The sequence below is a fragment of the Cibotium barometz genome, chromosome 19 (genome assembly GCF_041138505.1).
Source record: "Cibotium barometz isolate CiBa-2024 chromosome 19, ASM4113850v1, whole genome shotgun sequence".
Taxonomy (NCBI): domain Eukaryota; kingdom Viridiplantae; phylum Streptophyta; class Polypodiopsida; order Cyatheales; family Cibotiaceae; genus Cibotium; species Cibotium barometz.
The window spans coordinates 29,430,927-29,447,221 of NC_141064.1; the positions used below are offsets into that span (position 1 = coordinate 29,430,927).

The 16,295-nt window shown below is 40.2% G+C and overlaps 1 protein-coding gene across 1 annotated transcript; it reads right to left on the minus strand.

The window, feature by feature from the left end:
- Positions 1-12,564: 12,564 nt before the first annotated feature.
- LOC147628424 (uncharacterized) lies at positions 12,565-13,555 on the minus strand. Its single transcript, XM_086813555.1, has 2 exons — positions 13,379-13,555; positions 12,565-13,190 (listed from the first exon to the last, which is right to left on the minus strand). Exons 1-2 carry the CDS (start codon positions 13,490-13,492, stop codon positions 12,696-12,698), a joined length of 609 nt encoding a protein of 202 aa, XP_086669681.1. The 5' UTR covers positions 13,493-13,555; the 3' UTR covers positions 12,565-12,695.
- Positions 13,556-16,295: the final 2,740 nt, after the last annotated feature.

A 16,295-nucleotide genomic window follows, 5' to 3' on the forward strand; every position in this document is an offset into this window, starting at 1 on the left:
GATTTCACACTTAAAATAACTTATAGTATGTAACTTGCAAGACAAAATAGTACCAATTGAGGGGAGGGCACCTCATGTGCTCAATTCATTACAACGCGAGTAAGGGTGGGGTCATATCAGAGGGAGCCCTTCCTCGCGTTGTAATGTATTGAGCACATTGACCCCCCCTCCTCGATTTGTATTAATTTGTCACAAGTTATGCGATATAAGATTGTTTTTGGGGTAAAATCACTACAACGCGAGGAGGTTGGCATGTAGTTGTTAGGGGTTCCCTTCTCGGGTGTTGTATTGTTTTTGGGGTAAAATCACTACAACGCGAGGAGGTTGGCATGTAGTTGTTAGGGGTTCCCTTCTCGGGTGTTGTATTGATTTTGATTCAATAATATCACAAATGGATATGACAATGATTGGAATGGTAGCTTTGGAATGGCACTTTGCATGTGCCTGAGCATCCTATGTAGTTCATGAAGGACACACCTATGTTGCTCATACCTATGATTCCTCATCGCTCGCATGGTGGTGGGGTAGGCAATACTCAATACCATAGGTCTACATGAGGTTTGTATTCAGCCTTGGTAGTGCAGCTATCATGTGGTCAAAGAATCAACATATCGTTGTTGCTTTATATCTTCTCAAAAGAGGCTGGGTGTGGGGGTTGGCTATGTAACCCTGCATCTTAGTTTAATTATGGTAACTAGGGGGTGCGTTAGGAATATAGAAGGCAGAAGGTGTGGGAAAGGAAGGCAACGTATGTGTAATGGGTATGCATTGTGTATGTATGTACACATGTTAAAACACCTTTTACAAGTATGTGTATCGATCGATACAACGCGAGACGAGAGCCCGTAAGTGTGTTGTCCAGGATAAGAAGAAGAAAACAGTAAGTGCCCAATTGAAAAATCCGTGCTCCCTCTGCGCATTGAATTCTAGAGTGCTAGCAACGGAAGTAGCAACTTCTTGCGCAGGGAAGAGCTTCCCACTCGGGGCCTCGCCCACGAATGTCGGGACAAGAGACTAATCCCTTGGTTCTTCCAAAACCAAACCTGGGAAAAACTTCCCTCGTCCAGAAGGCATAGGCGATTCCTCCTGAAAAATTTATTCTAACGTAGTCAAGAGCCTGAATTACCCTTTTGCATTCCGACCGAACTCACGGGTCATATGGTCGGATCAAGGGAGGAGCTTGCACTTAGATCATAGAGACCAATGCTTTTTTCCCCGTCAAGAGGCACATCCATTGATTCTTTTCCATAGAATAAGGATTATCTGTGATTTACTTCAACTATCGTAACTTGAATATAATTGAATTTTATTATAGGAATCCATCAGTCCAGCCAATCCCATGGGTTAGCCAACCGCCCAACCATGGTCTTGATAGGATCCATTATAAAAATTTGGTTATGTTTTGTCCTGGGTAGTACAAGGGAAAAGAGTTCCCAGGTCCCCTAGCCAGCTATTAAGCAAATTACAAAATAGACACACCACTTACGCACCCAATATGAAATTGCCTTTTTCACAGATTCAGTTGTCTTTAAAACACAGTTGGAACGAAACCATAGTGTTTCCCATCAGGATCCTCAGTATTTCATTTCCCAGTCCAATTTTCAATCATTTCTTCCTCAGCGTACCTGTGGCATCATTGGCAACTAGAACGCTCACCACTTGCTCACACAAGGGCCTTTTCAATAGTCCCTAGCCCATAGTACCTAGGAATATAATCATATAAAATCTATATGAACTCTCTGTTGAAGGATCAGCTAGATCAAACAACAAGATCCATGTAAAAGAGCCATGAACTCCTCCGTTGAAGACCAGCAAGGCGAATCAACTAGATCCACGCCCATGTTCAGAAAACAACTCCAACTCATTTTCTTCCCCGACGCACATGTGGGTATCCTGGGCAACCCAGAGCCCGAGCACCGTATGGTCAGCACCCTCTAGGCTCCTTCACAGGTCACCTAGTGCTTCACTCATAGGCCGCTTCCTTGGTCTCTCATCCACCATACTACTGGAAGCTCACCATTTAATCGAACCGAGGCTGGTCAAGACCTCGGCTGGCCTTGCCATGCGAGACATCCTTCATTAACTCTCCGTCAGCTGTTGCAACCTTTTCACTTAGGTCCTCACGACCTTATTCGACAAGATAGTCAAAATGCTTCCCCAGCATTCTTGACATGAAACAATCTTTAAAAACAGATTTCATATACAAATACAGTTTCCAACAACTCCCATTATTCCATGTTATTTTTGGTTATTACACATTCTTCTACATCAATTCACATCGCATCATTCCACATCCATTCGTATCCATTCACATCATCCTACATCCATTCACATCGTCCTACACCCATTCACATCGTCTTACATCCATTCACATCATTCCACATCCATTCACATCATATCACATCCATTTACATCCATTCACATCATATCATATCCATTCACATCCATTCCATATCCAATCACATCCATGCACATCATATCGCATCCATACACATCATATCGCATCCATTCATTCAGCTTGAAAGTATAATTACTCTACTTTCGATACCAGAACTTTTTTAAGTCTCCACCAAATTACTTGGCTTAGTTAAAGGTAACTTTTTCTCGATTACATTAAATATAAATTTTTGTTCACTTTTTGGATCCTTGATCCTCTCAAGGATTCCAGATTCCTTTCCCAGGGAATCTAGGGATAGGTTAGTAAGTATTCACGTTTATTCAACTAAGTGTGTTTCTGGTCATTTTTCTAAAAAATCCTTTTCTTGTTCAGAATGTACTCCAAAATTCTGTTTTTCAAGAATCTAGACATATAGTTCAAAATTCCAAAAGTTAAATGTGCTCAAAATTTCTTTTTCTAATTAAAAATTATCCATGTTTTCAATATGAATATTTTCACATTCTTTCTCAAATTTCTCAAGATAAAATATACTCAATATTCTTCTCTTTGAATAAAAGGTTTATGGGATTTACAAAATCAATTATTCCCATATTTTCTCTTTCAGTATAAACACTAATCCATTTATCTAAATGAATCATTTCCATAATTCTCATAAATTGAATGATTTTAAAAAATTTATGCATAACCTTCTTTATTTTTCTGATAATTGAATAATGCTCAAAACTTCACTTTTAACATAAAATTTATGCATAACCTTCTTTATTTTTTTGATAATTGAATAATGCACAAAACTTCACTTTCAACATAAAATTTATTATGCATAAATTCATTCTCTAATGATATAAAATTTTCCATAGCTTCCCCATATTTTCTAAGAAATGATAATACTCAAAATTCCACTTTTAAATAAATAAAAATACCCATATTTTGAAATATGCAAAAAATTCCTCTTTTTAATATTCAAAATGTTTGTACCTAAAATATCATGAAAATTTCTCTTTTTGCATCTAAATTTTTATTTATGTAAAAATAAATATAACAAAAATCATTCTTTTAGCATAAAAATGTTGATGCCTAGAATATGATGGGAATTCCTCTTTTTACATTATCAATTTTCTAATCTTAAATAAATACTCATAATTGAAATGTGATAGGAACTTGTTGAGATATTCAAGCTCGATGTCAGTGTGAGCCAGCTATGCTATGTGCTGGCAGATTAGGTAGGAACATGTGTGAGACATAAATGACCGCGTGTCCAGCTGGTCATAGGGTGTGGACATTAGCTAGGGTTAGTAGAGTGTGGACACAACTCATTGTGTGTTGTGTGGATTATGGATTAGTGCATTATGCTTTGTGTGAGGGTGGACATGGCTTCCCTCTCGATGGTTAGGGTTTGCAATAGACATTAGGGTTTGCTCCTGTGTGTGTGTCTCCTCCTCCTCTACCGTTCTTTCAACATGGTATCAGAGCCTTGTGCTGTTTATTAGGGTTTATGAGTGAGTGAGTGAAGAGGGAGAAGAAGAAGCTGTGAAAAGAAGCTGTGAAGCTGCCATTGGAGCTGTGAAGCTTGGAGCACACCAAATACTATCAGATCTGAAAGCTAGGCCTACCGGGTAAGGTCTTCTAAACATCCTTGAGCGGATTGCAGGTGAAACAGGCAAAAGCAAAGCATTTTAGAGCAAATCAAAGCAAGGCAAAATTCTGGTTTTTGAAGCTTTCCATTAAAGCTTGGGGAACATTGATGTATGGTGAAAATACAAGTGATTCTGGCAAAAGACATATGCATTTGTCAAAGAGGGATGTATTAGCAACCCATGTGCAAGCCTTGAACAAAGTTTGGAGCAATTTGGATGTATTTAATTGAGTGGAAAACTCTGGTTTTTGAGCTCACACAAAACAGAGAAAAGCAAGCCCAAAATTGAATCATTTGGAGCATGTATTTGGCAAAAATTCAATCATTGGTGGATAACACACCTACCTAGGAGTGTTAGGGACTATTACCCATCATCAATTAACTCTAGAACCACTCCAAAACCCCTGATTTGCAGGCGGCGCAGCCCATACAGAGGAAACAGGGCAGAAAACTGGTTTTTTCACTACGAGGAGGTCGATTTCTTACTTGGTGCTTGATATCTTCCACAATCTTCTTAGCAATTGGATGCTTTACATCTTGGAGAAGAGGGCTATGTGATTTGTTTGGCCAATGATGCTTAATTGAGCTGGGAATGAGCTGATTAAAACAGGCTGTCCACTGGCAGAGAAACAGAGCATTTTAATCGAGCAATTAATCTTTGGTGTTTTACAATTGGACAAATTCCTCTTACATGGAGTTGATGGACACTATTGCTAAGCCAATGAATGCCTGGTTGCTCAATTTGGTGAAATATTGAAGGAATTAGAGCCAAATCATTACTGGTTTTTCTGGTTTTTCTGGTTTTTCCAAAAACAGAAAAAGGGGTTTTCAAAAATTGATAATTACACATGTCAAATGGAGTTGATACTCAACATTGAGGTTCATTAGGTGTGAATGCAAGTTGCCTATACTTGATTGCACCATTACATTGCGATTTGGAGCCTTGGAAGGCGTGTCAGTTCAGGGTATTCCGCACTGCGTGAGTCAGTTCATCTCAGATGATTACAAGTTGATTTTCTACATCAAATTTGGAGTTTGTTGGCTATCTTGGAGTATCTACAACATTCATTGGAGTGTGGTTGAGCTGAGGAAGGCTCACTTACAGATTTGAAGTGTGCGGAAGGTGTATGCATTGAGCAAACATGTCTGACAATCCAGTTCAGATTGTTGGTGAGAAGCTGGATAGGAAGAACTTCCAGGCATGGAAGTACAGGATAAAGAGTTTCTTGAAAGGAAAAGGATTTTGGAATCTCATTACAGGTGCTGAGCCAGAGCCTGAGCTACCTCGGCAACCTACACAGCAGCAGCTTATTGCTCATAAGCAATGGTCAGAGAGAGCATTCAAAGTGCTGCATTATTTGTCTATATGTATATCTGATGCTATGCTCATACACATTCAGGATGCTGAGAATCCCAAAGATGCATGGGATACTTTGGTCAAAATGTTTGATAGAGATACGAGTGCTCGCAAGTCTCAATTACGACAGCAGATACACAATGTGAAAAGGAATAAAAGGAGCATACATGATTATGTGCAAGAAATCAAGAAGTTTGCAGATGCATTGGCCACAATAAATGCCCCCATGCCTGATGATGATTTGGTGGATATTACCTTGCGTGGTCTTGGCAAGGAATACAAATCCTTTGATACATCTATCTCAGTGAGGAGTACAGGTCTACCCGACTTCGATGAGTTGGTTTCCCTCTTGTTGGTTGAGGAAATCAAGCTCAGTGATTCATTTCTGGATGCATCTACTAGCCATGATGATGGCAGAAATCAGGCATTTTACTCGCAGAGAGGTTTTAGAGGCAGGGGGAGATTTGCATCACGTGGACGTGGTGGTAATGGTCGTGGATGGCAGGATAGACCTCCACAACAGAATTTTCAGCCTTCTTATGGTGCTCGAGGTGGTCGTGGTTATGCATCTGCGAGGCAGAGGTACCCCCCGTGGTCGAGGACGTTGGCAAGGCCAACAAAATTCTATGCAAGATGTGGAATGCCATTATTGTGGCAAATATGGTCATATGGCGAGAGATTGCTTTCGCAAACAGAATGATTTGAGAGGGGGAAGAGCACAGCGTGGTGGTCATTATGGTGGAAACTATGCACAACATGGTGGCAACTATGCATCAAGTAGCAATGATGGAACTGCAAATCATTTGTTTGCCATGAAGCATGTTGTGGGTTCTATGACGACAAATGCTGAGAATGATGATACATGGTACATGGACTCAGGAGCATCAAATCATATGACATGCCATGGTGAATGGTTTGAGCACATGAAGCCAATGGATGTCAAAGGATATGTGGAAACATGTGATGATACCCAGCATGTCATTACACATGTTGGAAGTGTACCATTGGTCATGCATAATGGTCAAACAAAGTCTATGTCAGATGTGCTGTATGTGCCTTCGATCACTAAAAGCTTGGCCTCAGTTGGTCAAATGGTGGAACAGGGATTACAGCTTCGCTTCAATGAGCATGGATGCTTCGTTGAAGACTTTAAACATGGATGTAGAGTGATTGCTAAAGGCAAGAAAGAAGGAAGACTGTTTAAGCTGGATGCTGGAATTCCTGAGCTAAAATCAGCCATGTTCTCAAAGAGCAGGAATGTGGTACAGGATATTGATATGTGGCACAAGAGGATTGGCCATGTAAATATACAGAGATTAAAGAACATGCAAACAAGAGGCATTGTCAATGGATTGCCTAGGTTCAAATATGATGGACATATGCATGTTTGTGAAGCCTGTCAGTTTGGGAAGCAGGCAAGATTGAGATTTCCTAGAGAAGGAAATATGAGTAACAGGCCACTTGAGATCGTGCACAGTGATGTATGGGGTCCTGCACAAAACCCATCTATCAAAGGCAGTCTATATTATGTTACATTCATTGATGACTTTAGCAGGATGACATGGATATATTTTCTCAGGGAGAAGAGTGAAGTATTGGAAAAATTCATGGATTTCAAAGCTTTTGCAGAAAAGCAGTATGGCTGTTGGATTAAATGTCTGAGGACAGATGGAGGTGGTGAATACACCTCAAAAGCTTTTGAGCATTTCTTGAGGAAGCATGGAATAAGGAGACAATTGACATGCAGGTATACACCTCAGCAGAATGGTGTGGCTGAGAGAAAGAATAGAGTTATATGTGAAGTGGCAAGGGCGATGCTTAATGAAAAGAGCATGCCAGATTACTATTGGGCAGAAGCATGTGCTACTGCAGTATACATATTGAACAAAACACCTACAGGCAGCAGCCATTCATGGAAGCACGCCAGAGATGCGGCTTACAGGTTACAGGCCAGACATTGGACATCTTAAAGTTTTTGGATGCATAGCCTATGTGCATGTGCCTGATGAAAGGAGAAGAAAGTTGGATCCTAAGGCAGAGAAATGTATATTTGTGGGATATGCATAGGATCGAAAAGCCTACAAGTGTTATAATCCACAAACTAGACAAGTGGTCATCTCACGTGATGTGGTGTTTGATGAGCTTGCTAGTTGGTATAAAGCAAAAGATGAAGGTGTTATTGAGTCACTGGAAGCAGATGTGCCTGTGAACTTGCCATCACAAGCAAGTTCTAGTTCTACTACTATGTCTGGGCCAGCAGAGCAGAAGCTGAGAGTAGCAGTGTACGTCCATGGTCAGGACGTTTGAGGCATGAAAGTGTAAGCACTGGGAGTAGTGCTATGGACAAAGGCAAAAAGAAAGTCGAAGGAATTGGAATCACAGGATATGAGTCATCCAGTTCTGAAAGTTTGGATGAGGAGCTTGGCATACCTGTTTTACGCACACCTGGTGCTAGACAGGACAGATATGTGCCACCACATGCTAGAGTCACAGGTGTACAGAGTGACCCGCATGCATTGCGGAGATCCCAGAGGGTCAGATATCCTGTTGACAGGTTGACATACAGAGATTTTGCTATGCACTATGCATATATGACATCTATGGTGAAGCATGTGGAACCTACATGCTATACAGAGGCTGTTGGAGAGCATGTATGGGAAAAAGCAATGGATGTAGAGATGGACGCATTGGTCCATAATGATACATGGGACTTGGTTGCACTACCAAAGGACAAGAATGTGATTGGATGTAAATGGGTTTACAAAGTGAAGTGCAAATCTGATGGTTCTATTGAAAGACATAAGGCAAGATTGGTAGCAAAGGGTTATGCACAGACCCATGGATTGGATTATGATGAGACGTTTAGCCCAGTGGCTAAGATGGGCACAGTGAGAGCAGTCATTGCTATGGCTGCAGCTAATGGCTGGGAAATGCATCAGATGGATGTTAAGAATGCATTTCTGAATGGAGATCTACAAGAGGAAGTATACATGGCACAGCCAGAAGGGTATGTACACCCTAGATATCCCACTCACGTATGCAGGTTGAAAAAGGCATTGTATGGTCTGAAGCAAGCACCACGTGCTTGGAGTGATAAGATGAGCAGATATCTTATCTCACTTGGTTTTCAGACTTCTACAGCAGATTCTTCACTCTATGTGAAGAAGACACAGCATGGGATTGTTTTACTAGTCATCTATGTGGATGACTTGATTATTACAGGTGATCATAGTGCAGATGTGATGCATGTCAAGAAAGCTTTGAGTGGGCAATTTGACATGAAAGATCTTGGTGAGTTGAGATACTTCCTTGGCATTGAAGTGGTGAAAGATCATGCAGGTACTTGGTTAGTACAGCGCCAATATGCCTTGGATATGTTGGCAAAGTATGGCATGACAGGGTGTAAGCCTATGAGTACACCATTGGAGCAAAATATGAAGTTGAGGGCTGATTATGGCGAGGAATTGGATGATCCTTCCATGTACAGGAAGATGGTTGGTAGTCTCATATACATGACTATCACACGCCCAGATTTGAGTTATGTAGTGGGGCTAGTCAGTCAGTTTATGCAGAGCCCCAGGAAGCCACATTTGGATGCAGTGAGACACATCATGAGATATGTGAAGACCACAGCACATTATGGTCTATTTTATGAGAGTGGTAAAAGCTTGGACATTCATGGCTACACAGATGCTGATTGGGCAGGTAGCGCATATGACAGGAGGTCTACTAGTGGATATGCTTTTACACTTGGAAGTGCTGTGGTGAGTTGGAGTAGCAAAAAGCAACCTACAGTTGCTTTATCCAGTACAGAGGCTGAGTACAGAGGTGCAGCCATTGCTACTTGTGAGGCTGTTTGGTTAAAGAGTCTCTTGGCAGATTTATGTGAGCCTCTTGATGGGAAAGTTGTCATACATTGTGACAACATGAGCAGTATACAGCTGGCAAAGAATCCAGTGTTTCATGCGAGGACCAAACACATAGAGGTCCATTATCACTTTGTCAGAGAAAAGGTGCTGGATGGTACAGTTGATCTTCACTATGTGAAGACTGATGAGCAGGTGGCTGATATCTTCACGAAGCCACTTAGCAGGGAGAAGTTCGAGTACTTCCGGACTATGTTGGGAGTACATGGGATGAGCTTGAGGGGGAGTGTTGAGAGTCTTGATATCCCAAGCTCATCTACATCTTCATCGGCAGTACATCATGAGCTTGAGAGGGGCTGTTGAGATATTCAAGCTCGATGTCAGTGTGAGCCAGCTATGCTATGTGCTGGCAGATTAGGTAGGAACATGTGTGAGACATAAATGACCGCGTGTCCAGCTGGTCATAGGGTGTGGACATTAGCTAGGGTTAGTAGAGTGTGGACACAACTCATTGTGTGTTGTGTGGATTATGGATTAGTGCATTATGCTTTGTGTGAGGGTGGACATGGCTTCCCTCGATGGTTAGGGTTTGCAATAGACATTAGGGTTTGCTCCTGTGTGTGTGTCTCCTCCTCCTCTACCGTTCTTTCAACAGAACTCCCCTTTTAAACTAAAATTTTATTATGCATACATAGCATAATTATAAATATAATTATATTTAAACCTTTTGATTATTCTTAAAATATCCATTCATCATTACTATATGAAAATACTTACAAAAATATTAGCATAACTCTCTTTCAATCTTAAAGTGAGTTAATATGATTTTTCTTAATCATAAATAAGCTTAAAAGAATTAATCATAATTATTAACTAGATTAAAATCATAAAAATATTTAATCTTCTTCTCTAGCTTATCAAGCCTAGAGTTTTTGTTTTGCAACACGGACTTAAAACCTACATGCAGATCATTGCATATGATTCTCTACTTAAACCAAGTTTGTCTCACAAATAGCTTAAGCTTCAGAAATGCATTCTTCACATCTTGCAATCGTGCATGCATGAGATCATCACTAATTGTTCTAAACTTTAAATGAGAAAGTGTAGACTTTACCATCTGTCTTAACAAGACTTGTGATGAGAGTGCTCCATTATCTTGTTTAAGGTTCTTTAGCTTATCTGTCTCGGCAAATATATGGCGTTTGTAGTTTCCACTATTTTTTGGCAATGCAGTAAGTGATCTTTGTTCTCTTACTCATTCTCGTGCATCCAAATTAGAGGTGGGTCCATGTTTGACCATCTTTTCTAATAGCTCTTTTAATTTGTTGTTCTTGGCCTCTAGATCCTTTTCTTTTTATTCCAGTTCATGGTTCTACAAATGCTGAGCATGAACACTTATACCAACTCATTGTATTCATTCTTCTTATTAAACAATCGAGCATTTAGTTGCTTGATCTGAGCTACCCTTATCATCAGCATCCTTTGTGACGATATCCAAACGCTTTGCACTTGACTAGCAAGCCTTTTTGTGTAACCAAGCAAGCCAGCATTGCCCTCACAAACATATTTGATCAAAGAAGTTAGGCTTGAAAATTTAGGTGGATGTTGGGTCAAGGGATCAGGTGGGTAAATTGATCCTTCCACCCATATATCAACATGCTTTCTCCCTAATTCCCTGGCCTGTTGCATTACATAAGGGTTGACCGTAGAAGCCTTTGTTCTCTTACATATGTTAGAATTATTCTCGTACTTGTTTTTTTACTTTATAGAGTACTAGCTTTTCATATTTATGAATTTTCACTCGCAATGGTTGAAGTTACGTAGACTTTAAGCACATTAGAATAAAATAAGCATTGAATCTCTTTAGAAAATATGAAAAAAGAAGAATTTAGATTCAAAAGAAGAGAGAAACCTAATATAATAATATTATTTTTGCACTCTTTTGAGATTCCAGGAGGAGAGAGAAAGCCCTTTAAGGACCCATTTGGAGCCTGAATTTCCCCTAATGTCAATCCAAATTCGGCCAACATTGGGTCTAATTTGATTGAACTGATCACATCACCTGACTAAGATAATATTACACTATACACAAGATCATTAGTTAGTCCATCTTCCACATTCATTTGAGGTCATCTAGGTGCCCATTCGAACCCCACAATCTTAAATAGTGTGTCGCCAGAAAGTTTTCCTCTACCTCTGTGTTGTCCACTATGGGAGTATCAATCCTCACTTGCATGAAGCATGCTTGGCGTGATGCCAAATTTGTCAAAGTTATATCTTAACAACATCTAGCCACATATGGCCCACTCCAAATGTGGAAACTGAGATCTATCAAACGTCCATGCTACTCACACACAAAGTTGCTTCTCCTTATAAAGTGAACCTTACAAAAAAAAAAAGCTAGTTGGCACATGTGTAGTCATCATGACAAGAGTGGAGCATTGCTTTTCGACACTTTTTCAACCCAAAGAAAAGAAGCAAAAACTAAAATAATTCAAGTGCTCTTGAATTCTCAACAAAATAAGATAATGGTAAGCGGACACATTGCTTTGATAATGATCAAAAGAAACAAAGAAAAAAAGCATAAACTAAAATCCAAGTGCTCTTGAAGTCTTGACAAAATAAGATAAAGCTAGAAGGACACACTACCTTGATAATGATCAAACATTGCTTCTCACATAGCAACATGGTAGTTGCTAAACCTACATATGAATTTTAGCTACCCAGCTTGAAAAACAAAAAAAGGGAGAGTGTGCTTGTGTGTGAGAGAGAAAGAGAGAGAGGGAGAGTGTGTGTGTAAATATTATCAGAGAACATAATTATGCGAATGTGGAGCCCACACAATGGTTTTTGGGCTCTTACAATAGTGCTTTGTCCATCTCTAGAGGGACGAAACATGTGGGAAGTAATGTCCCTATTGAACTAAGTCTCTTCCAACAAGCAAACCTTGCTTTTCCTTAACCTTAGCAACATATTAGATAAATTACACATTGAGTGCATGCACAATTCAACTGTCACACGCGATCGGAGTCGTCCTTGGACTAAAATAGAGAAACACTTTTGTCATTAACTTCGCCATGCTCTCACTCACTCTCTCTCTCTCTCTCTCTCCCACACATATCATTCTTAGACTTATTCCAAGCCTAGAGTTATTATATTCTTAGATATTAACTTCGCCATGCTCTCTCTTTCTCACATATTATTCTTAGACTTATTCCCAGCCTAGAGTTCTTAGATATTATTAGAGTACACACTCATGCTAAAGGCTATCTTGTATTCTTGTGTGTGTGTGAGAGAGAGGGAGAAGAGAGACGACAAATGTTTTTTCAAAAGAAAGATGAACTACACAAAGCTCCTCTGAGAAGCTTTATCTTTAGAGTGGGCTAATGGTAAGCTACAAAACTGTGCACACAGGAAGACGAAGAGGGTGGTTCTTCAGGGTTAGGGTTCATCAAAAAGCTTGTTGCAGAAGACCTCTGCGCTCTTGCTGAAGAGTTCTGCTCGTCTGAGGTAATCTGCGGGGGCTCGGCCGGTGTCGGCCTCCATGACCGCCCCCTGAAGAAGCTCCAGCGTCTCCACAACCCTCTCCACCTTGCGCTTGCTGGCCGCCACCATCTCCGCGCTCCGCCCATAGAGGTACGCCCTCTTGCCATAGTCCGCCGCAGCCCGCCCATCTTCTCTTGCCGTTTTCTGCACATACTCGGCTGCCGCCCTCCTCTCATCGCCCACCTCGTTGTATAGGTTGGATATGGAGCCCAACACATCTGCGAAATTAGAATTTTCCTTTCCCGTGACCTCGTCCAAAGTGGTGGCAAAGATGGGCTCCGAGTTGGCGGCAACAATGGGCTGAATCACCGCAGACTGCCCTACTGTCGAAGCCTCTGTAGGCGCTCTCCGCCATGGCCGTCTGCGTGTTGATGCAGAAGAGCCATGCGCCTGCATAGAAGGAGGAGAAGCTTAATGGGCCAGGACCCAAAATCAAGACACTAAGCCCTAATCGAAGCCTCAAAGGAAGGACTAAACCCAAAATAGGGGAAATGTTAGGGTTTAAGCCATAGCTGAAGGACCCAAGCTTAATCCACAATAGTTAATGATTCAATAGAAGAAAGCAGAGAAAGTATAACCGTTTTTGTTGAGATGTTGCAGGAGAAGCTCCCTCGCTTCGCAAATTCGCAATAGGGGGCAATACCTGCTCCCGCATTGCTTTGAATCCTGATGCAAGATGGGCAGGCAGCCATTGGAACGCTCTTTCTTTGGGGAGGAGAGAGAGAGAGAGAGAGCTTGAAGCTCACTATATAGAGAGAGGCCTAGCTTCTATATAATGGGTGGTCTCTCTCTCTCTCTCTCACATTCACGTAGGAGACGTGCTCAAGCCTCAAAACCCTCTCGCTCTAACCTTCTTCCTACTTGACTTTTTTCAAATGTGGTAACCAAATGATGAGGTCCTACATGATGTGTAAATCACCATCCCTCTCCCTTCCTACCTTCTTCCAACATGACATGCCATGACCTTACTATAGGTTCTAGATTGTTTGCATCTCTTATGAGGTGGGTTTCCCCCCAATTATTCTAACTCTTCCAATGAGAGATCAAAGTCATTGTAAACTCTTACTAGTTTTTTTTTGTTTTTGGGCTCCAAACTTTCAATATTGGCGCAAGCTCAATAATTGTTGGCTCTACTCGTGTGACAAAGTAGTGCCATTGCGAACTTTAACTATTTGCTCAAGTGTTAAAAGATGGAGTTCTCCTTTTTGTCCAAGTTCTAAACGAAAAATGTTGCAAATAGCTCGCTGATCATAATTCTACAAATGTCAAATTCTCTACTTCACTAGCTGGATTGAAGCGTAGAAGCCACTCCATAACCCACTTGTACTGTTGAGGACTTTGCAATGCAAGATTAAATGTCTTTGCTTATCAGGCCACCCTTTACTTGTGTGGCCTTAATCATGAACTCCTTCATGACATAAAAGCTTGCACTATTTTTACCACCATTTCACCCTACATAATTGCAACTTTTTACTACATGAAGTTCAATGTTTGCCACATCTTTCTTCCTTTAGAGTCCAAACAATCCTTCTTGACATCCCTATAATTTTCCTATCCATATCATCATTTTGGCATTGTGTATCTTATGTCCCATTGAAGAAAATATTGTATCTTGCTTTTCGTTTGTGTGTTTGATTTAACCCTCTTGAAACTAGTGTAAGAAGAGTTCGAAAGGGCATTGAACTCTTTTATGATTAAGTTATTATTTAGTAATAGATTGTTCACCTTCATATTTTTACAAGTCACAATAGGTACTCTCTATGTCTTAAAATATATTTTATGTGAGAAGCAAGAAAAGTTACATTTATATTGAACTATATTTCAACTCTCACAAGAGTACCAAATGCAAAATGATTTTCTCAATAGAAAGCACAAGGAACGAGGTGGGAAAAGCATGCATGTCTTCGGCATGTTGGGATCACTCTCAAAATCATCTTTTGACCTAGAGCTATATGGATCCAAAGCAAGAGGTCACCGTCCAACTATAGACGTTTAGCTATATCTGAATAGATAACATATCCAGCTATATTGGAATAGATTACATATCTACAATCATCTTGTAAGACCTATGGTTCGATACCACACCGAACCTTTGTGTGGGAAATCCTTATCGCATTGACTTGATCATGATAGTTGCATCCAAACTCCTAATCTTGAAGATTAGTAGCTCGATCTCAAAAAGTATATGCATTATATGGGTCAGAATGGACCTTCTTTTATCTTAATTAACGTTCTTCAACCATGCTTTCACTCAAGATTTAGTCAAAAGCAAGCCATGGCTTAGCTCAAGATTTACTCAAAAGCAAACATAAGAAATAAGCATGCAAGTCATGATCAAGTAGGGTCCCCTACATCTATGAATTCAAAGTGATACCTCACCTAAAGTCAAAAATAAATAGATTGCATATCTATGTTCAACCTTTGAAATGTTCGATCCAAGGCATTCCACACCACATGAAGCCTCCCTATGAAGATCTTTGCTCATAACTAGCTAGTCATAGTACCTAGTAATTAAATAGTAATTAAACACGAGAAAGCATGTGCTTTTACGATGCAAGGTACATGAGTAAAATCTCTCTCAAGGAAAAAAGATGACAAGGTGTAAGAAATTATAGATCTTTGTGCACACATAGATAAAAGAACTTCCATAGGCGAAACTAAGCACAATTACAAATGGATAGAAATGGTAAGCAATATTGATTTCATTGTTAGAAATTGATAACAACATATAAGTTGTACTTTACACCAGTGTACTTCTCCAAAGAAGTGTTGATGATATGAAAGGAAACTGAGATGGAGACTATGTGGATAGAGGTCACATAAGCAGTGAATGTAGATGACTAATGATGAATAAGGGGCTGCACTACTAATCCATGTATAGGCTCTTGACGGTGGTCTAGGCTTAGGCCATTCACGATCAAGTCTAACTTGACCTAATTGAATATACCACAAATTGAGGTAATATTAGACTACACAATCGATTTACTAGTACATGGCTTACCTAGATGCACATTCAAGCCTTGCAACCCAAGGACACATGGCTTACCTAGATGCCCATTTGAGCCCTGCAACACAAGGACAAGGTGTCTCAAAGAAATCTTCTTCAATCCTTAGTGTGGCCACTTATCTAGAGATAAGGGAGGATCAAATACAAATGAAAAATCATTGTAGGGAAAATGGGTGACAATAAGAACAATGTTAAAATCAAACATAAGACTCTATTCTATTGCAAATAGCTTCTCACAAATTATAAGCTCCACTTACATCATTTTATAGGAATCTTCAGAAGTGAAACCTAGACTATCATTTACACCACCCAATGGCACCCATGTAAGTCCATGTGATCATAACATCAACTCAAATACATTTCCATTAAAATCACCTCATATTTACACTTTGTCATCTTCATTTCACCCTTTTTTTTGTCATCTTCCTTCAAAAGTGACACCTAGACTATCATTTACACTACCCATAGCACCCATGTAAGTCCATGTG

Excerpts from the sequence above, each read along its gene's own strand:
- LOC147628424 (XM_086813555.1), bottom strand. The coding sequence starts at position 13,492 with ATGGCTGCCTGCCCATCTTGCATCAGGATTCAAAGCAATGCGGGAGCA. Across the intron at positions 13,191-13,378 it reads GCAACATCTCAACAAAAACG|GCGCATGGCTCTTCTGCATC; the intron begins GTTATACTTTCT and ends CCTTCTATGCAG.